This window comes from Haliotis rufescens, unplaced genomic scaffold (assembly GCF_023055435.1).
Source record: "Haliotis rufescens isolate VD_foot unplaced genomic scaffold, xgHalRufe1.0.p SCAF_15, whole genome shotgun sequence".
NCBI classification, from domain to species: domain Eukaryota; kingdom Metazoa; phylum Mollusca; class Gastropoda; order Lepetellida; family Haliotidae; genus Haliotis; species Haliotis rufescens.
In genome coordinates this window covers 2,729,243-2,751,282 of record NW_025963835.1, presented here as the reverse complement: position 1 = coordinate 2,751,282, position 22,040 = coordinate 2,729,243, and the positions used below count along the sequence as shown (strand labels likewise).

The window sequence follows — 22,040 nt, the reverse complement described above, 5'->3', positions numbered from 1 at the left end:
CATAACATATTGTACATTGCAAGCAGTAGTAGGACCATCATCAACACTTCACAGGTTTTCATAAACCACCTTCCTCCATCACCAGTGAATACATAGCACCGCTCTGCATTGTAACAGTGACTTGTGTACCAAAACTTTGTGCGAACCCTACCATTGACTGATATTGAAGAAATGTGTAGAGTCGATGAGTACATGGCTACAAGACATGCTACAAGAGAGATATTCCCATTTGTGCAATGTAACCTGAGCACTCATTGGTTTGAAGACTCTAGGTTTCAACCTTTCATTTGAAACAGACTGTGGCTTGTTTCGTTGGACTAGACTGCATTTCATCATCATCGTGTAAAGAAACTGTAAAGTAATGACGAGGTTTGAAGTAGAGGATATTAGGGGATGTGTATTACAAAGCATGGTACACCTCACCCTTTGTGTGATGGCCTGGAGATACAGGCCTGTGTGGGGCTGGTAGCAGGATGGGGAAAGGAGGTGTGTAATGCACAGCGTGTTACACCTCCCCTTTTGTTTGATGGCCAGGAGCTACAGACTTATCAATGTAACATATATCATGGGGCACCTCACCTCTAGTTTGATGGCCTGGAACAGCAGATCTGTGACGGGATGGTAGCAGGACGAAGGCAGCACCAGCTCCTCCAGCAGCTGCAGCTTCAGACGTAACTTGCCACGATCGATCTTACTGTAAAAAGAATTCACAACATAACCTTCTGCCTACTAATTAACCTTTGATTCACATTCTGCCTTCCAGCATAAAGAGAACTGCCTGTACCCGAGTCTGCACATTGAAACAAAGAGCTTGAGGAGTGCATGTCAAGTCATCAAAATCAGTACAAAGAGGTGAGTGCAGAAAGCAATATTTCATTCATATCATGGCAGTCTGTACAAAATTGGTGGTTGTTAGCATGATCAACTCCCCTGCCATTAGGGTATGACGACATTCAAACAAGTCATATTCTGTAACAAACTGATCTTTACTTTTTGGTTCTTACAACAGCCACTAGGGACCTTTTTTGACTGGGAATCCTGATAGGAAGTGTGCACAGAGATGTAGAGAGGTCTATCCCTGTATATGTGTATAGAGATGCAGATGGTGATTGGTACCTGCATCTATGGATCAAGATACAGACAGTGGTCTGTACCAGCATCTGTGCATAGAGATAAGGACAGCAGTGTGTACCTGCTTCTGTTTATCGAGATAAGGGGAGTGATCTGTACCTGCATCTGCGTATCTCAGTTGCCGTGAGGGTCTTGTGAGCCACTGAGTGCCACTTCCTGGTGGAACTGCCCTCGGGAACGTCATCTGCTCGGAGATGGATCTACAACACACATTAACACATCAAACATTGATTTAAAGTGAGATGAAGTTGTCACTGCCTACTGTGTACCACTAGCAACACCCACCCTTCCCATGAAGTTATTACTGCATACAACTAACATCAGCTACCCTTCCCATGAAGTCATCACTACCTACCACAAACATCACCTACCCTTCCCATGAAGTCATCACTGCATACAAGTAGCAAAACCTACCCTTACCATGAAGTCATCACTGCATACAAGTAGCAAAACCTACCCTTCCCATGAATTAATCACTGCCTACCACAAACATCACCTACCCTTCCCATGAATTAATCACTACCTACCACAAACATCACCTACCCTTCCCATGAAGTCATCACTACCTACCACAAACATCATCTACCCTTCCCATGAAGTCATCACTACCTACCACAAACATCATCTACCCTTCCCATGAAGTCATCACTACCTACCACAAACATCATCTACCCTTCCCATGAAGTCATCACTGCCTACCGCTAGCATCACCTACCCTTCCCATGAAGTCATCACTACCTACCACAAACATCATCTACCCTTCCCATGAAGTCATCACTACCTACCACAAACATCACCTACCCTTCCCATGAAGTCGTCACTGCCTACCACAAACATCACCTACCCTTCCCATGAAGTCGTCACTGCCTACCACAAACATCACCTACCCTTCCCATGAAGTCATCACTACCTACCACAAACATCACCTACCCTTCCCATGAAGTCATCACTGCCTACCGCTAGCATCACCTACCCTTCCCATGAAGTCGTCACTGCACACAGCTAACAACACTTACCCTTCCCATGAAATCGTCACTGCGAATACGGTCTTTGTCCATGACGGTGATCGTGACGGTGAAGTCAACGTCTGCTGATGGAAGCAGGAAGGTGAAAGTCTCGTGCCATTCGGGGAATCTAGTCTTCTTCTGACTCTGTTTATCAATAAACAAAAACACATTTTTAACATTCTCAATACTGCACTTGTGATATTTGTTAGGACACACAACATTAGAGTCATTAACAAACAACTATGTTCAAATAAATGTGTTTTGATGGAAGTTGTAGAATTTTCCTATTCGGAATATTCTATAAGTAATACGTTACCACTGTTATACCGAGGCTGTTGTCTCCCACAACTGCTGCTATAGCGAAATCTACCACAGAGATCTCAATTACCTCATGCAGCACGTGCGTAGCCACCTAGCTGCCATGTGACACCCTTCACTCTTGTCTCCTGCGAGAGCAAGTGCTCGGGGGACGGACGGGCGGGCAGCAGCCCAGTGGTAACGTATTACTTATAGAATATTCCGAATAGGAAAATTCTACAAATTACATTAAGTAATACGTTACCACTGTTATACCGAGGCTGACTACCACAGTAGGCGGTGGGGAGCACCTACAACCCGAATCCTGACTGCTAGCGTTCCTTCCGACCAGCGGAAGTAAACACCAAGGCGGAAGCACTCGATGCGCATGCACCTAGCTAGGCGTTACCCTATAGGAATACCAAAGCACTGTCAAGCGCATACCGTAAGGCTCAATCGTCAATGCCAAAACGATTGGTGACTCCAAACGGCCCCACTGGATAGGTATTTCATCGCCGCAGCGGATGAGAACACTGTATCCGCGTGAGCTAAATCTTAGATCAGGTTAAACAGTCGAAAAGAGGGAAATTAATTTCCTTCAGACCGTATATCCCAGAGCAAGCCTACTTAAAGTATGCATTAGGCGCGTGACCTAATTCCAGTATTCGTAAGCATGTATCGCAAGGTTGGAATACACGACAGACAATTAAATGCATAATTGTCAAAATACAAATAAGGACAAAACACACAAAAAGCCGCCTCACCTGTGGTGTGAGTGCGCTGGTTTGCAGGACCCCCACTCCTGTACCCACGGCGTGGGAACATTGGAGACGACCCAGATTGACCACCGTGCAAGGACTGACGACTGCGGAGTTTGGAATTGCGCTGGACACACCCCCTAGATGACCGCTTGTGCCGCGATCAGCGGCCCAAGACGGTGCACCCCCTCCACGTCTTCATCAGAAACCTTTCTGAGGTAATGATTGGCAAAAACCGAGTCAGAACGCCAGTAACAACCTCGTAATATTCTGTGAACAGAGATATTCGAGTGTAGGGCAAATGTTGCCGCTAGCGCCCTGATCTCGTGCGGGTTTGACCCCGCTACCGGTAACCCCCGAGACCGGTACGCCAGATTGATGACAGAACGAAGCCACAACGCAATCGAGTTGCGAGTTATGTCAACCGTGCGATTAGGGTTACACGATATGAACAGACGGTCACGCCCTTGTCTACGTTCATTCGAAGCCTTAAGATAATACTTAAGGGCCCTAACCGGACACAGCGCTCTGTCCTCAGTATCAGCAGGATGTAAGATTTCTTTGAGGGATCTTACAGTGAATTCTCTCTCCGTTTGCCCGACTCTCTGATTCTTGGCGACGAAGCCCATGAGCAGGCCCAGGCGGACCGCTCCTTCGTCACCCCTATCGAATCGTACCTTGGCGACATCGAGTGCATGAATTTCGGATACACGTGCCGCCGTGGCAAAGGAGAGGAGAAATGCTGTTTTCCAAGTCACATGCCGGAACGAAGCACTATGCAAGGGTTCATACGGAGCTTCCGTGAGTGATTGCAACACTAGGGAAAGATCCCAGGCCGGTGCCCGAAGGCGGCCCTTCTTAAGATCGTGCTGTTTGAAACCCTTGATAATACCCCGTATCACCGGCTCTTTGGAGAGACTGGTACCCATAGCAACGTCCCGTACCGTAGCAACGGACGAGACATAGTTGGCAATGGAACCCCCGGAGAGTTTCCGGGTCTCTCGCAAGTGAGACATGAAACGAGCAATATCCTGCACAGATACCTTATCTGGCGAATGAATGTGATGTTTACAACACCACTTCGTGAAAATAACCCAACGTGCATTATACACCTTCTGGGTAGAATCACGATGCATACTAACGTATGCCCGAGACGCCCGGCGAGAAAAACCTTTACTCCTCAGACGCTCGGTGACAACATCCACGCGTGCAGATTGAACTGCCCTGCGTTTGGATGAAGCTGACGGGTGTGAGGGTGGATCAAGAGATCCGGTCTCACAGGCAGTGGGAGTGGCGACTGCGTGACCTGGGTCAGCAAGTCGGGGTACCACGATCTGTTCGGCCACATGGGCGCGATCAGTAACATTCGACAGCGAACTCCTCGAAGCCGGCTTAGAATGTGTGGTATCAACGCTGTCGGCGGGTAAGCATAAGCGTCCAAGCCCGTCCAGTCTAACGCGAGAGCATCGTGATCGATGGCCCTCGGGTCCGGGACTGGTGATACAAACAACGGGAGTTGATTGTTGAACCGTGTTGCGAACAGGTCGACCATCGGACGACCCAAACGTTCGCACAGCCACTGAAACACCACTGGGTTCAGCATCCACTCTGTGGGGCTCGGATCCTGAGGCCTCGATAGAGCATCGGCCAGTACGTTCCGCACACCTGGGATGTGACGGGCGCGTATCTGGCACGGGACACTGTCCACCAGAGCGTAAAACTCGAACGTGAGATCGAGTAGCGAGTGACTGTGGGTTCCCCCCAGTTTGTTCACATAGGACACTACCGTCGTGTTGTCGGTCGCCAGCATGAGCCGGGCGTCGACGAGACGATGCTTCCAGTGATTGACTGCGTTGATCACTGCCTTGAACTCGAGACAATTGATGTGAAGACCTAGTTCGTCTATGCACCACAGCCCCGAGCTCACCTCCCCCTCTAGATGGGCGCCCCAGCCCACTAGAGAGGCGTCTGTATACAGGTTCAACGTGGCCCGGTAGGGCCGCATAGAGACTCCTGATAAGACATTGTAAGGGAGCGTCCACCACTCCAGATGCGGTCGGAGCCGATCCGGGAGGGCGACGGTCGCACTGTTCACCTCCGTTGCTAACAACTGGATTAAAAACCGTTGCAGCGGGCGGAGTTGGAGACGACCCCGTTCGGTGCAGTCCTGGGCTGATACAAGTAGCCCTAACAGCTGTTCCCAAAAGTGAACAGTCTGTTGCACCGCTAAGACTTTGGCAATCATCGCCTGAATTTTGTGCCACCGGTCTGGGGGGACAAATAGGCGATGGGACACCGTGTTGAACCGACCTCCGATGAACTGCAAGTTCTGAGAAGGGGTTAACTCGCTCTTGGGGAGATTGACAATCCACCCCAATTGCTCCAAGAGCCGACGTGCGAAAACGAGATGGCGTGACAGGGTGTCCGACATTCGATTTGCTACTAGCGAGTCGTCCAGGTACGCGAAGTACCGGACACCCCTCCGGTGGAGGAACCCCACTATGGGGGTGGTTAACCGGGTGAACAGCCAGGGAGCGGATGAAAGACCGAATGGGAGTACAACCCACTCGTAGTGCCTGCCTTGAAAGACAAACCTGAGATACTTCTGATGATCCGAGTGAATCGGAACATGCAGATAAGCATCCTTCAGGTCGATCGAAGCTAGCCAGTCGGCCGGCATGATCAGTGCTTTCAGGTCCGTCAAGCTCAACATTCTGAACTTGGGCGGTTTGCGCAGGTAGAACTCGTTGAACGATTTCAAGTTGTGAATCATTCTGAGTTCGGCACTGTCCTTCTTGGGAACGAGAAATATCCTGGAGTAAAACCCCGGTGTTATTTCTGGTAGAGCTAACTCCCGAACTGCCCTCTTCTCCACCAACCTGCCGATGGCATCGGCGAGGAAGGGAAGATCGGTTTCCGAATAGAAACCTGCCGACGGGGCAACGGTGAGCGGCGGATTCGCTATGAGATCGAGCCGATAGCCGTACCGAATCGTGTTGACCACCCACGGGTCGTCGAACACTTGTTCCCAATTCTCCCAGTAAGTCTGGAGTCTGGCTCCCACTGGGGAAAGAGAGGGGGGCCGGACGGGCAGCGGCAGGCGCAACTGTCCAGGGCCAAGTGACTCGGGTTCGCCTACGGGCCAACCGAAGTTGGCGCTGTCGGCATACGAACCCCTCCAATGAGAGTCACCTGGAAGGGCCCTTGCCGTCCTTAGACGACTTGGGCTTCCCCCAGTTCCCCTTCTTCCCGCGAAAGGGCTGCTGAGAACCCTTACCGGAGCCCTCAGAGCGGGGCTTCTTCCCGGAGGAAGAAGGACCCGACCCCTTAGGCCTGCCGGACGCAGCATCCTGGGGCGCGCTCCGCTTCGGAGCGGCACCCAGGCGCCTATGCAAGGACCCCACAAGATCCAGTGTGTGCCGAGAGGCCTCGGCAGACACAGCGGCCTGTTGTTCCTTCAGAACCCCAGGGATCTTGTTATTAAACAGGGTCCGAGCAGACCAAGGCTGCGAAAGGAGCACCTCCTGATTAGCAGCGTCCAACCCTGAAGCAACCAGATACGACTGGCGCCGAAGAAAATGGCACGTGCCGGAAACAAAGGCCGAAGCCCCGGCAACGTACTCCAGGGAAGCATTCAAACCGAGCAAGCAGTTGTAAATGCGCTGGTCTCGGTCCGTGGGAGAACCTTCGACCAGACTGGCCGCTGCAGCCAGGTATGTGTCTCCGTGAGACATTGCCAGCATGGAGTGTCGAGCGAGGGTGTCCAGCTGTTGCAAGGTACCTTGTGGTACCGTGGCAACCGGTGGGGCACGGACCCCCAAACGCTCCACATGGGCTTCCGCAGAAGGACCAGCCTCGGGAAAGGCAAGGTCATGTACTGGGAAAGACCCTTTTCTCCACGACGGGGGAGGTAACGGGAGACCCCGACCGGAGGCAGCCGTGAAGGCCTTCTCCAAAGAAGGCTTAATCCCGCGCAGCAAGGTTGATGCCGGGAAAGCCTTGTCGGACGTCTCGTCGTATACCTCGGAGGAACCCACGGAACCGTGGATTCCCCGCGGTATCGGCAGGGGCTTTGGCATGTCCTCGAAGAGGTCATACACCATGGCAACGCGGTCCTTAACCGATAGCGGAAGCAACGGTTCGGGGGAAGGACCGGTAACCACGGCAGCCGCCGCCGTACCGGTGGACCCCGCGTCCGAACCCGCGGCCACCGAAGAGGCCGGGGACGGAACAGCCAGCGGCCTATCTTGCGATAAGGCCGCCAGCTTGGAGTCCACAAGTTTCGACAATAATGCGGCGACGGAAGCCCCAGACAGCCCGAGGGCCGCAAGGGGATCCGCCGCAGCCGAGGAGGTGGTACCCGCACGGGGACCCCGACCGGACGAACCGGCCACCACAGGGGTGGAGACGGACTGTACGTACAGCCGGTACCGCTCAAACTCCGCAGGCCCCAGACCTTCGCACAGGGTACACCGGGTGTCCCCGCAAGGAACCCTGCACCGCGGGCAACGATCGTGGGGATCCCGGGATGACAAAAACTTTCTGCACACCCCACAACTCCGAGGAGCAGGGGTAGAGGGGGTGGATACTGGGGACATATCCATGTCAGACATTGTTTGCTATAAACAAAGAACAAAACATGGTTACAACGCACGCACCACAACGATTCACAAACGAGCATTTTCACAAGAAAATAAACGAGCAATGTGAACATATAACATACACATATAACTTTTATTAAAGAAATAAGTTATGTTAACCCCCAAAACATACAAGAACAGGGGAAACGGAAAACACAACGTGCATACGCGAACCCCGCAAGTATAGAGAAAAAAGGGCGGGAAAAATTTTCCGTTTGGCGGGAAAATTATAACCAAGCGTAGCTACCGCAACGCCCCATAAAAGCACAGTTTATTAGAGAATAAACTATAATAAATATCACCAAATCTTCCAGGAACGCTTCAGCAGGAGAAAACACGTCTTGCTAAGCAGACGAAGGAGACAAGAGTGAAGGGTGTCACATGGCAGCTAGGTGGCTACGCACGTGCTGCATGAGGTAATTGAGATCTCTGTGGTAGATTTCGCTATAGCAGCAGTTGTGGGAGACAACAGCCTCGGTATAACAGTGGTAACGTATTACTTAATGTAATTTGATCCTTTTCAATTCATTGTTTTGTTTTCTGAGAGTTATTTGTGTAGAGTGAAATCCTATAAAATATTTATTGGACCATATGCATGATTCAAAAAGCAACATTTACCAATAGGGTGAAACCCAAGAGCATGGATATAGTGTATTACAAGAATCATAATCTGGAAGAAACCCAAAACCAACAGATCCTGGTGATACTAAGGGAAGCAACTCTGCACAGCAAATTTAAGCGCCTTAGATGACATGATCACCAGGGCCACCTTTATGAATGGAAAAGCAGCAAAATGATAATATATGTGTGTGTCTATTGTTCAACAGACATTAATGAAATAAAACTTGGTAGGACTCTCTATCGACCTGATCAAACATACCTTCAAACACTTTTGTTGTTTTGTTTAAATTTGAACCCGCACTTAGCAATACTGCAGTTGTATGACAACAGCCTGTAAATAATCGAGCCTGGACCACAGAATTCTATGATTGATATTTTAAACAACAACTCTTGTCATTGGGACATGTAGACATGCCATTAACAAAGTCAACGAACCTGACTACCCGGTCCTTTGATTCACCTCCTCCGACCAGTATAGGTTGCTGGGGACCAGTTCTAACCAGGAATCACCACAGGCATGTAATTTTTTGCCTATTACAACTAACAAAGGGTGCTGCTGACACATTCTACCCCAGTCCCTATGGATAGTGTGATAATAACTTACTGAGGTAGTTTTACTTTGGTCAAGGCATTCAATGGTGATGTATGGATCGGAGTAACCAGTCTTGTCTTTTGGAGCTAAGTCTCTGCAAAATACAAAAATAGCATGAAAACTTGTATTTATTATGTCAGAGGATGAATTGAAGGATGAATGATCAGAGGATTATATCAAAGGATGAATGATCAGAGGATTATATCAAAGGATGAATGATCAGAGGATCATATCAAAGGAAGAATGATCAGAGGATCATATCAAAGGATGAATGATCAGAGGATTATATCAAAGGATGAATGATCAGAGGATTATATCAAAAGATGAATGATCAGAGGATCATATCAAAGAATGAATGATCAGAGGATTATATCAAAGGATGAATGAACATAGGATTATATCAAAGGATGAATGAACATAGGTTATATCAAAGGATGAATGATCAGAAGATTATATCAAAGGATGAATGATCAGAGGATTATATCAAAGGATGAATGAACATAGGATTATATCAAAGGATGAATGAACATAGATTATATCAAAGGATGAATGAGCATAGGTTATATCAAAGGATGAATGATCAGAGGATTATATCAAAGGATGAATGAACATAGGTTATATCAAAGGATGAATGAACATAGGATTATATCAAAGGATGAATGAGCATAGGTTATATCAAAGGATGAATGATCAGGGGATTATATCAAAGGATGAATGAACATAGGATTATATCAAAGGATGAATGAACATAGGTTATATCAAAGGATGAGTGAACATAGGAACATATCAAAGGATAAATGATCAGAGGATTATATCAAAGGATGAATGAACATAGGTTATATCAAAGGATGAATGATCAGAGGATCATATCAAAGGATGAATGAACATAGGTTATATCAAAGGATGAATGAGCATAGGTTATATCAAAGGATGAATGATCAGAGGATTATATCAAAGGATGAATGAACCTAGGTTATATCAAAGGATGAATGAACATAGGTTATATCAAAGGATGAATGATCAGAGGATTATATCAAAGGGTGAATGATCAGAGGATTATATCAAAGGGTGAATGATCAGAGGATTATATCAAAGGATGAATATTTGCACAAGTTTCAATTGTATTCAATTGAAATAGACCGGTACATTAAGTAATAATGTAAATATTTCCTTTTGCAAGTGCAACAAGGTACAAAATACCCAAGATATTAATGAAACCTCTGTAGTTGTATTAACTGTTAATAAATAAACATTGTGATATGAACATTTTTAATTAATTATATATTCAACATTTGCCTTGCAAACACGACTTGGTAAACGAGATTTGCAATTACTATCTCTTTATATCTTAAACAGATATTGTCGACAGTTATCTTTACTTTTTGGTACCCAAGTGGCAAGCAGTACATAAATTTTGGTCGCCAATAATAGATTTAAGTCGCAACTGAAATGGTCACAACTAAGAGGGCTGAGATATGACACATTGGCTACTAGAGTAGGGTGAACATTGGCTACTAGAGGAGGGTGAAACACTGGAGCTACACTACCACCCACCTGCCCTCCACCACTGTGAGAACGAGATGACTGCTGGACATGTTCTCGGAGGATCGTATTCCGTATTCCAGGAGGATTTCTCCCTGAATCTCCAGGTCCTTGTTGGCTTTCAGCAAGGGGAACCATCGTTCTAGTCCTGTGGTAAAAGAAACATTCCAGGACTCCGAATAATATTTTGAGCCATTGAGTATTGTTTGATAAAGGTACTAGCATATAATATGGCTGTGTATTGCCTGGAATATTCTATTGCAATATATTGTGAAACTTGGGTCTGTATTGTGATATGTATTGCAATATACTGACCTGTGTCATAACGACAAGGTAGGGTCTTGATACGATACATATACTGATACTATGGGTGAGCGAGTGAGTGAGTATGGTTTAACGCTGCTTTTAGCAATATTCCAGCGATATCACGGCGGGGGACACCTTAATTGGGCTTCACATATTGTACCCATGTCGGGAATCGAACCCAGGTCTTCGGCGTGACGAGCCAACTCTTTAACCACTAGGCTACCAGAACACCCCACTGATACTATGGAAGAGATATGAATAGTATCCTGATGCAGAACTTCTATTTCTGAAGTTGAAATTCTTTCATTTCGCAGGTGAATCATAACCCTGAATTATTTGTTTTGAAATTTCAGAGATCAAAGATGGGATATTGTAGGGCGGAAACATATAGGCTGGAAGCCACTGTGAATAATGTTATTTATAGGCCACTGGAAAATACTAGAGTATCTGCATGGATGTTGAACAGTTATTTACATGTTTTTACACCAATATAACTTGTAATGTAATGAATGTATCGCCATACCAGGGTTGTAAATCGATGTATTGTATCGTGGGTCTAGTATCTAGATACAATACTATATTATCATCTCATTACAGCACTAATATTGCCATTCACATTTTTATGAGTAAAGTAGCTCCAAGACGTAAACAAATTAGCGAGTGAGTGAGTTGGGTTTAACGCTGCTTTAAAAGTATTCCAGTAATATCATGGTGTGTCAGCTTAATGTGGGAGGAAAGCCCGAAGTGATGCAGGTCTTGGACGTTTACTGCTTTGATGAAACCCACGAGCACGGGTATTGTGCTGACAAACCTAGAAACATAATCAAGGCGAACCAGGATTTGAACCCACAATCATAGGTTTCTGGCGTGCCCAAGGGACGCAACTCTGCACAGTGAATCGCAGCGCCTTAGACGACTGGGCCACCCGTGCCCCCCGTAAACACATGAGGTATTGTTGGTTGAGATGTTGTGCAAACAGTAACAGCGCCATGCATGCTATGGGCCACTGTTACTGTCCAAGAGACAATAACTGTGTTAGCAAAAGTAATGTTAAGTGGTGCCAGTGCATGTGTGCTGTGAAGTTTCTTGTTCCTCCTGCATATTTCCCCATATCACAGCAATGGCACACAACGTTTAACTTCCCCTTTCAAACTAACTACCCTTTATGTTTAAACCACAATTATGCCCCATATTTGCTTTTCCCCTTTTGTTGGCAACAATATTGCAGTCAAGAACAAAGAAATACACTCATCTGCATATTTTCTCAACATACCAACCCAATTCATCTTCCCGAGGCAAGTGAGTTAACTGACTATAAAAGTCCAGTTTCCACCCTTGCCAAACTAGGCTGGTATTATGGAGTTACATTTTGGCTGGACTAATGAGTCTATGCATAGTCCAATCAAAATCGCGCACCGAAATCGAAATCTGGTTTGTAAAATGTCGTGCAGATTTCGGTCGATCGCAGGATTTGCAAAGCATGTACACCGCCAACCCGTTGTCAGAAGATATTTTCCAAATCTTTTCATGTTTTTAATCAAGGTGCTCTAGTGTTTTGATGCATTTCGCGATGTAAGACCCGTTTTATCACAATATAGATCTTGATTATCGATCAGATCGTCCTGACCGGGTGCCACCATTTTGTGTGAAGCAAACGCAAGTGATACAAGAGGTGGAATCTGACTGGTCCATAGGAGAGGCATAGAAGGGACATAACTGGTAATAGCCACTGGTGGCGCTACGATCAAGCACAGTAATTCCAGCCTAGTTCGGCAAGGGTGGAAACTGGACTTTTAAAGTCAGTAAACTCTCTTGCCTCGGGAAGATGACCCAATTTGATCATACTGCATTATGTGAGTGAGTTAAAAATAAGCATTGCATCCGCATTATCTCAGCCATATAGCGATTATTGCAATATGTATTTTTGAGGGTTTATATCACAGTTTACGAAGGCACAGCGAATTAGTGACGTCGTAATTCACAGGTACACCAGATACAATACATGATACAATACCAGGTACAATTTATTTGGCATTGATTCACATTTAACACACTATCGATTGTCCATGTGGATCTCTATCCATAAGCAATGCAGTATCGACATATGTATTGTATCGTGGCTTCTGTATCGAGATATGTATCGTATCGTTCGACACCAGTATTGTGACATCCCTACTGCGAAACTGTGCAGCCCTACTTGCATCTGTACTGAAATGTTTCAGTGAAAGAATAAGGAAGTTGAAAAGCATAAGTCAGCTCTGTCTTCATTGTTACTCCAGCCTCTTCAATGCCAAATGAAGGTACTTCCTAAGTATTGAAGAATTGCTCTTATATTTCAAATGTACCTAATATGACCATAGATATGCTGATCTCATAGATAAGCCGAGGTATTAACTTGAAATCTGTATTAAAATTTTGTGTGCGGGAGATAAGCCGGACCAACCTAAAACTTATCTCGTCATGATCTGTCATCGGAAATTGTGAGAGAGTGAGTAAGTATGGTTTTACGCTGCTTTTAGTAATATTCCCCCAATATCACAATGTGGAACACCAGAAATGAGCTTCACACATTGTATCCATGTGGAGAATTGAAGTTGGGTCTTCGGCGTGATAAGCAAACACTTTAACCACTATGCTACCTCACCACCCCCATCGGAAATAAAATATCAACAAGTCCTTATTGAATTATGCAAGTTAATCCTGCCGTTACACCATCAGTAATAATATTGTATAATTGTATATCCGGACTCATGTAATCTACATAACCAATTTTATTAATTTAAATCAAACTTTCATTCAATGATAATACGACGAAGTTCGTTACTGACAGAAAAAGAGTTTGATGACAGTGTAATCCATACATAAGCTGACCCTTTTCTACAGAATCTTTTTTCTGGTCCTCAAATTTCCACTTATCTACAGTCATATAAGGTATTTGTTTCAGGATTTGTATGATGGTTTGTTTGTTTGTTATTTAACTCCGCTCTCAGCAATATTCCAGCTATATGACGGCGGTCTGTAAATAATCGAGTTTGGCCCAGACAATCCAGTGGATGACATCATGAGCATCTATCCACACAATTAGGATCGATGACATGCATCCCAATTGTGTGGATCGATGCTCATGATGTCATCCACTGGATTGTCTGGGCCAGACTCGAAGATTTGTATGAGGGACTAGGCATATACCATTTCTGGTAACTCCATGTATTTACAGCTGGCTTTATTTGTATGAACATATATATGTCATGCTCCCCATCCTGTCATTCACTTGATGAACGAGCAAGAAGCCGCCCTGAAATGTAAATGTATAATAAAGAAGTTGTTATCCAAAATACTCCTTGTCATTGAAACTCTGGAATTCATATTTATTTGTTTGTTTGTTTGTTTGTTTGTTTGTTGTTTAACGCCGCACTCAGCAATATTCCAGCTATATGACGGCTGTCTGTAAATAATCGAGTCTGGACCAGACAATCCAGTGATTAATATCATGAGCATCGATCCACGCAATTGGGATCGATGAGATGCATCAACCAAGGCAGCGAGCCTGACCACCCGATCCCGTTAGTTGCCTTTTAGGGGAAACAAGAGCTTTGACTGTAAGTCAAAGAAGTCTTATCCCAAATATATTCATGACATTTGTGACAATGATGAGAAGTGTTATTTCCTCCACTAGCAACATGTTGGAGCTTTATTTACCATTAGATGTCCTCTGCTCATGGATCATTTGCTTCGTGATGGAGATTGTGCCGATGATGTCATCACCACTGCAAGGGGAAATAGAATCATATTTACCATTTACAACCACAATAAGTTAGGTGTTTTCTTTTGTTTGTTGTTTAACGCCACACTTAGCAATATATGATGGCGGCCTGTAAATGAGTCTGGATCAGACAATCAGGTGATTGATACCATGAGCAACTATCAATGCCACCAGGGCACAATGACATGCAGTCAACAAAGTCATGGAGCCTGATTACCAGATCGATTTGGTCACCTCTTATGACCAGGATAGTTTACTGGGTACCTATTCTAACCCAAACTAATGCCAATTTTATAGTGCTAGCACACTGAGATACTAGCCACAGGTTAACATGAATACCCCACTCAGACACAGTATACTGACTCCGAGCGTACCCATATTTTATCAGACAGTCTCCCAGTTGCTACCCCACTATTTTCTAAACACGGTACTCTCAAAGTGGGACCAAAACTGCAGGAAGAACTGACCTGACTCTGTCCTCATCGTAGACGTAGATTGCAAGGTCACGGAAGCCACAGGGCATGTGAAGGGTGAATTCCTCCCCCCACAGAGGCTCCAAGCTCTTGTACACGGTCACTGTCCTGAAAACGTCATATACACCAGAGATTACAAAGTGGAAATGACATTCAAAATCTTCCATCGTTTTACTGATGAGCCAACATATAAACTGGCAAAATACTGAAACTTTTCTTAACCTAGATACCACCACGGACATAAATAACAATAATAATAATAATAGGTATAAATACAATTTATCAAGAAATGCAGTTTAGTTGTAATTTTATTGGATGAAATAAATACAACAGTTTATACACCATGATGCACTGGTGTATTTCTAATGAGTGCATAATTTGTATTATTTGAACATTTATCATGATTATCATATTTATGGCATAAAGGGATCATTGGTTACCTGGCTATGACTTCATTATCAACTTTTAACACACAGTAAGGATCACTTTTGCCATTTCTGAAAACAAAAACAAAACGATATTATTTCTTAGGCAAATTAAGCCACAGAGGACCATACTAGGGCTGGGACAGGTAACTCGGGTACTCGGGTCGGGTGGGTACTTAGTAGGACCCGGGTACCCAGAGTACTACCCGGACCCGTGGTTAGTCACCTGATATATTGTTAATGACAAAAATCATCTAGAACTCCCACGGTTGCGCTATAAGTGACTAATGTTCGCATTTCTTTCTGACTATGCACGCATTCTTTCCGACTTTATATTTTTGAATAGAGATAAAACTTCAGTCAACTTCAGTGTATGCATGACCAGATCATTTTATATGAGTATCTAAATTCATTTTGCCAGGGCTACGGTCAAACTATTCCCAATCTCGTGAGACCAACAGCGGGTACCCGGGTAGAGTCGGGCAAAAGTGGGGTTGGTACCCAGGTAGTAAATTTGGACTCATCCCATCCATAGACCATACGTTGGAATCTGTCAAAACCGGACTCTCACTAATCCAGATCTCTGTCATAACCAGTCTAACTTTATGGTCCATATTAACTATATAAGGTTATCATCAAATAGTCTAATCTGGAGCATTGTCAAAACTGGAGAATGTTTTTACATTATAAAACAAGTCTATTTTCACAGATTCCATTGTAGGCTATATGACTTTTAAGTCATAAAGAGGGCCATATGACTTTGGAGTGAAAAAGATGGTAAGTCACATGACTGGAGCCATAAAGACGGTACATGTCACATGAGTCTGGAGACATAGAGAGGGTCACATGACTTTGGAGTGAAAAAGATGGTAAGTCACATGACTTTGGAGCCATAAAGACGGTCACATGACTTTGGATAGGAAAAGATGGTAAGTCACATGACGTTGGAGCCATAAAGATGGTCACATGACTTTGGATAGGAAAATATGGTAAGTCACATGACTTTGGAGCCATAAAGACGGTACATGTCACATGAGTCTGGAGACATAAAGAGGGTCACATGACTTTGGAGAGGAAAAGATGGTAAGTCACATGACTTTGGAGCCATAAAGATGGTACATGCCACATGAGTCTGGAGACATAAAGAGGGTCACATGACTTTGGAGTGAAAAAGATGGTAAGTCACATGACTTTGGAGCCATAAAGACGGTACATGTCACATGAGTCTGGAGACATAAAGAGGGTCACATGACTTTGGAGAGGAAAAGATGGTAAGTCAGCTGTAGGAATGTTCACTTTATTGCTGTTATTCTTTACTTTACACAATAACCACGATAACCAGGGCAATTTAGGGATTCTAACCCATGATCTGTGTATCCTGCTACGGTAAAAGGAGGAAACTCTTCACACAACATGCAGGACCTTTGACCACTTGTCTCACCTTTCAAGAAATTTGTATTCAGATAAAACGACATTTAAATAAATATACTACAACATATGCAAAACGACCAATAAAATATTTATTTTCCAATAAGATGAATGGGATACCTAAGTTCACACATGCAGTTTTTGCCTACCTCTTTGTCACGATCAAAACAAAATTTCAGTTTTGTCAGGGTATGAAACTCCCAAACATTTAAGCCAGACCACAGGACTGGCTAGCTGAAATACTTGCCAGCCCTGACCAAAACCTGCCTGCCCACTTTAATCATATGTTTCTCAGGATAATTTAATTAAAAATATGAAAACTGATTGCTTGTAGCATAAGTGCATCGCTAAATGTTAGGTTGTCTAAAAGCTAACAGGGTTTCTTTTTGGTTACATTTTATCATTGATCTTTACATGTGAAATACTGCTTATCATCGGGAAATATTTAGAATATTTTCACCTATGAAATATAACCCGACCGTCGGGCAGGGGGATTTGAAAATCTGACAGCCCGAGTTGAAAACAACCTGTCTCGGACGGTCGGGCAGGCAGGTATTTCGAACGCTGGTTTTGTACACAACATACAGAATCTACACCATACACTTTCTGCATGAAGACAAATTAATAATAAACAGAATCTAACACATATTTTACTTTTCACATATAACTTGGCAACCATTAAAGACGAATTTTGGAAAAACTGTGACAAACAAAGTGGAAAAGTTTCGATATTTCATCCCACCCACTAGGCCTAATTGAAATGACATCACTTATGGTGATGACGTCATCAGGATTACTGACGTAACGTCGCGTCTTATCACGCGTCTTATCGCATCTATATTCCACTACAGCACACTGGTCAAATGACACCGTATAAAAAGACAGTAGATGCTTGCACTAGTAATGTTTTTGAAGACAGATACTTATCTATGTGACCACTGCTGTCACAAGATGACTCAGAATGAAATAAGCCGTAGATAGATCATAGCGTCCCCAAACAAACACCGACTGGCGGTCTGACAGGGCTAGTGCAAACACAAAACACACTTACAGGTCTTTCGACAGCAAGTTCTTTGCTTCTGAGATTCGTAAGTAAAGGGTTGTGTGCTTTGAAAACATGTTTAGCCGTTCAATAATTCGGTATCGAGCGAGTTCCTCATTGTTGTTTTGGTTTGCGGAAGTTGGCAGAGTTGTGTCCCTTGAAAAGATTGCAAAATCACATTTTACCTGAAACGAACAAGGAAATGATTTGTCATACGAACGTAAAGTCGGCATCCATACTCGACGAAAGAGGAAAGGTTTGTTTTTTTAATACATACACATACTAATATAATTTGAAATGCATGTTACGTTCAGACAACTGATAAATAATTTATGTGTAATAGAAAACGTGTTAAAGTGATTAGAAAAACACATAATATCACTTCCTACATATGAAAACAGGTGTTTCCGTTACGCAGTTAAACGGAAATTAATCTTTTCAATCGCTATCAAAAGGGATATTAGTGACAACATAATCACGTTTTCATCAAGGTAAATGAATGATCTGATGAACAACCACTTTGATGTCCCTATCAAACAAATCTGAGCCTGATAATGAAAATGTAAAGGTAAAGCCAAAGGTAAATAACAACAAAATAATAATAACAACAACAACAACAACAACAACAACAACAACAATGACAACAACAACAACAACAACAACAACAACAATGATAATACAATGTCAATTTACATGGCGCCAAACTCCACATCGATAATAAGCGCATACAACACTAGTTAAAAGACAGATTAAACATATCAGTTTTAAGGTTGGCCTTGAAAGCAGAAGGGTTGTCACTGTCCTAAGATAGCCTGAAAGACTCTTTCACCTCATGGCAGCTGCTCTGCTAAAATATCGGAGGACATATGATATGAGTTTCCATCCTGGGACTTCAAGAAGCTCCCTCCCTCCCTGACAAGTAAAATAATGATTTCAATACGTAACTTTACCAGTGAGCTTCGGACAATAACTGCTTGTTTAAAATAAAGTTAATTCATTGAAAAATTTCAGAGAGAGAGAGAGAGAGAGAGAGAGAGAGAGAGAGAGAGAAGGGGGGGGGGGGGGGGGGGGGTGCTGCATTATTGCCCTGATTTATTATTTTCTTCAGTTTTTGTATGTGTTGATGATTACATAAGAAATCTTTGAATTTATTATTGTTGGCGTGTTTCTTTAAAAGAATTGATTTCAATATATTTTGCGTTTATGGAGTTACTCCAAGTGTTTCCACAGTATAACTCTAAGCCAAGGCACCACCACGCCATCGCTGAACTAGATGAAATATAATGAGGACAATGCAAGGCAGGTGCTTGCTTTTAAACTTTGGCTGAGTCGCTTAACTTAACGAAACAGCCACTGCGGCATGATGGGAAGGGTGACCTTTAATACTACACTGTGTGACCTTTGTGTCTTATTACAGGAGAGTGGCATATATATACTAGTATATGTTTAGCGAATGGTTTGCTGTTAAATTATTTAATGGAAGTACTTAGTGGGACGCTTTAACCACTAGGCTCCCCACCGCCCCTGGAATGGAAGGAGAAGAAGGTATCGATCGTTAGACTGGTTATATCGTTTATAAATTGAGTGATGTAGTTTGCTTGTACAGATGCTACATAACTGTACTGTAGACTTGCAATTTTCAATCCGTCATGTTTCTTATTCGTAAAGCCTAAGACCCAGATACGTAGAATGCAGGTTTGCTTGTACAGATGCTACATAACTGTACTGTAGACTTGCAATTTTCAATCCGTCATGTTTATTATTCGTAAAGCCTAAGGCCCAGATACGTAGAATGCAGGTTAGCACATAGTGTTAAATACAAAGGGTACATCGCTTCTTGAAGGACGTCACGTCGCAGCTCGTTAACTTGAAAGACTGCCTCCTTGGTCTTAGAGGTAGAGCGTCCGCCCGGAGAGCAGAAGGTAGGGGGTTCGATCCCCGGTCGAGTCATACCAAAAGACTTTTATAATGTTACTTGTTATTACCCTGCCTGGCGTTCAGCAGAAAGGGGCTAAAACAAGGACTGGTCGGCTTGGAGTCAGTATACTGTGTGGGATATTCATGTTAAACTGCGGCATAGTATCTCAGTGGACAAGCATTATAAAATCGGCATTAGTCTTGACCAGTACAAGCAGCCTTACACTGCAAACACGAAAACGTCGTTTTTTTCCGTATATGGTCATTGGACGGAAAAACGACTAAAAATTCATTAAAATTGATTAATTGGTCAGCGTCTAGAAAGTGTCCAGAAAAGGGTCGAGTTTTTCAAGCGTAAAATGGACGGAAAAACGATGCTTTTTGCTCCGCCTTGTACAACTGTTAACGGCCAATCAGATGGCGCTGGTCCCCCGACGCACGTGATGTCCAAGGCTTCCTTTCGGACGCTTTAGGTTTCGTATTTCTGGCATGCCTTGCTCTAGTATCTGTCGCGCGCAGTGCAGCGAGATTTGCTGATAAGCTAGTTTTAGGATATGTTACATGTTAATGGAATTCAGACACGCGCCAAGAAGTCAAACCAAGCAATGTTACTAAGTTTATTGTGGTAACGGCTATGTACAGTTACCCCTATCGGATAATGGGTTGTGTTTCATTTGGTTATAACAATAACTAATTTTTTAATGTGAAGTTTACAAGATATACGACTTGGACGCGAGGTCGGTCACATGACGTTCTTCACGTGACTGTATTCTTGAAAAGGCGTAAACACTGACTACTTCCACATTCCTGGGGAAAACCCTTGGAATTCCCTGGTACGAATTCATACAGAAGCGTGGTTGCAAGCCCATTTAAGGATACCCTCGCTACAACCCATCCCAGAGAGAAAAAACACGAAAAAAAATCCAAACTGTCGCAGTGACAAAATACAGAAATCTATGAATTTACCTTAGTATCTATTTGACACATTTTCACAATCACCTTTCAATGATCGGCCAATTGATCAGTGATGCCAAAGGCTTGAAATAGCCACAGGTTAATTAACAACTTCGGAAATATCTCCCGTCACGTTTATCGTGTCGGCCATTTTGACGTATTGTACTTGATGTAAATGTATTACGACGCTCTGTCATTGTAATTGACTTACTGAGGTAATTCTGTAAAATATCTTCTCATCTAATGAGGATATTGTTTGGAATATATTTCTTGTAAACATACTAAAACATATGTTCCTCGCTTTGGGGTGGCCCATTAAATCTAGTAGTAAGTCAAGGCACCATGCGTGATCTGTTATTTTATGTGTTTAAATTACGATTTGGGGCGTTAATAAAATACACTGACGCAAGTATATTCTATTCAAATCAATTGGATAATTGAATATGCTTTCTTTTACATATTACATAACATCACTGCACAAAATATGAACAGTTGCAGTAACACAATACGGTAATCGCATTAAACATCATTTTCAACTGTACAGTATTTCAGTATTTCAGTTATATCATGGTGTATCAGACTGATGTGGGATAAAAATCTGAAGTGGTTCAGGTCATCCAATTGGTGTTCGGGAAAAGGTGAGCGTATCCTGCCACACAAGTGGCACCCGTCACAAACACATGCAAGGACAAGTCAATTGTTCACCTGAACAAAGCACGGAAACACATAATGATGCCCGTCCTCAGTTTTACCGAGCATGTAAATTATTTTGTCCGTCAAAAACATGGACGAGTATAAACAATATGTTCATTCACGTAATACATGTCATACATTTGACAAAATGTATTGACTCGGAGCATTATTGTTAATCACAGCGTATGCAGTTGAACTCATCACCCATCCCATTATTGATAACCCTTCTTGAAGATCTATGAAATCAGAAGCTGCAACACTCAGTTTTATTTGCACGGATTACCATGGAAGGGACATTGTCTCATTGTCGCATTGACGCCTTTACAAAAACAAGCAAAACGTGTCAAAATTAACAAAAGCGCGACAATTGGCCATTTGTCGCATTGTCGCGTGTTCGCATTGTCGCTCTTTGATAATCCTTTTCTTTATTTTACAAAAGGGCGACGATGCC

At 43.7% G+C, this 22,040-nt stretch overlaps 1 protein-coding gene across 1 annotated transcript in view; it reads right to left on the bottom strand.

Moving 5' to 3' along the window:
• Nucleotides 1–18,167, bottom strand: part of LOC124134927 (rasGAP-activating-like protein 1) — a 38,947-nt gene extending 20,780 nt beyond the window's left edge. The window contains exons 1-9 of the mRNA XM_048396030.1: nucleotides 18,035–18,167; nucleotides 15,571–15,627; nucleotides 15,125–15,238; nucleotides 14,594–14,661; nucleotides 10,601–10,736; nucleotides 9,059–9,140; nucleotides 2,148–2,282; nucleotides 1,231–1,331; nucleotides 580–694 (exon numbers count right to left, since the gene is read on the bottom strand). Coding sequence (XP_048251987.1) covers nucleotides 580–694; nucleotides 1,231–1,331; nucleotides 2,148–2,282; nucleotides 9,059–9,140; nucleotides 10,601–10,736; nucleotides 14,594–14,661; nucleotides 15,125–15,238; nucleotides 15,571–15,627; nucleotides 18,035–18,102 — 876 coding nt within the window. The 5' untranslated portion in view covers nucleotides 18,103–18,167. The remainder of the gene's footprint in view (nucleotides 1–579; nucleotides 695–1,230; nucleotides 1,332–2,147; nucleotides 2,283–9,058; nucleotides 9,141–10,600; nucleotides 10,737–14,593; nucleotides 14,662–15,124; nucleotides 15,239–15,570; nucleotides 15,628–18,034) is intronic.
• Nucleotides 18,168–22,040: the final 3,873 nt, after the last annotated feature.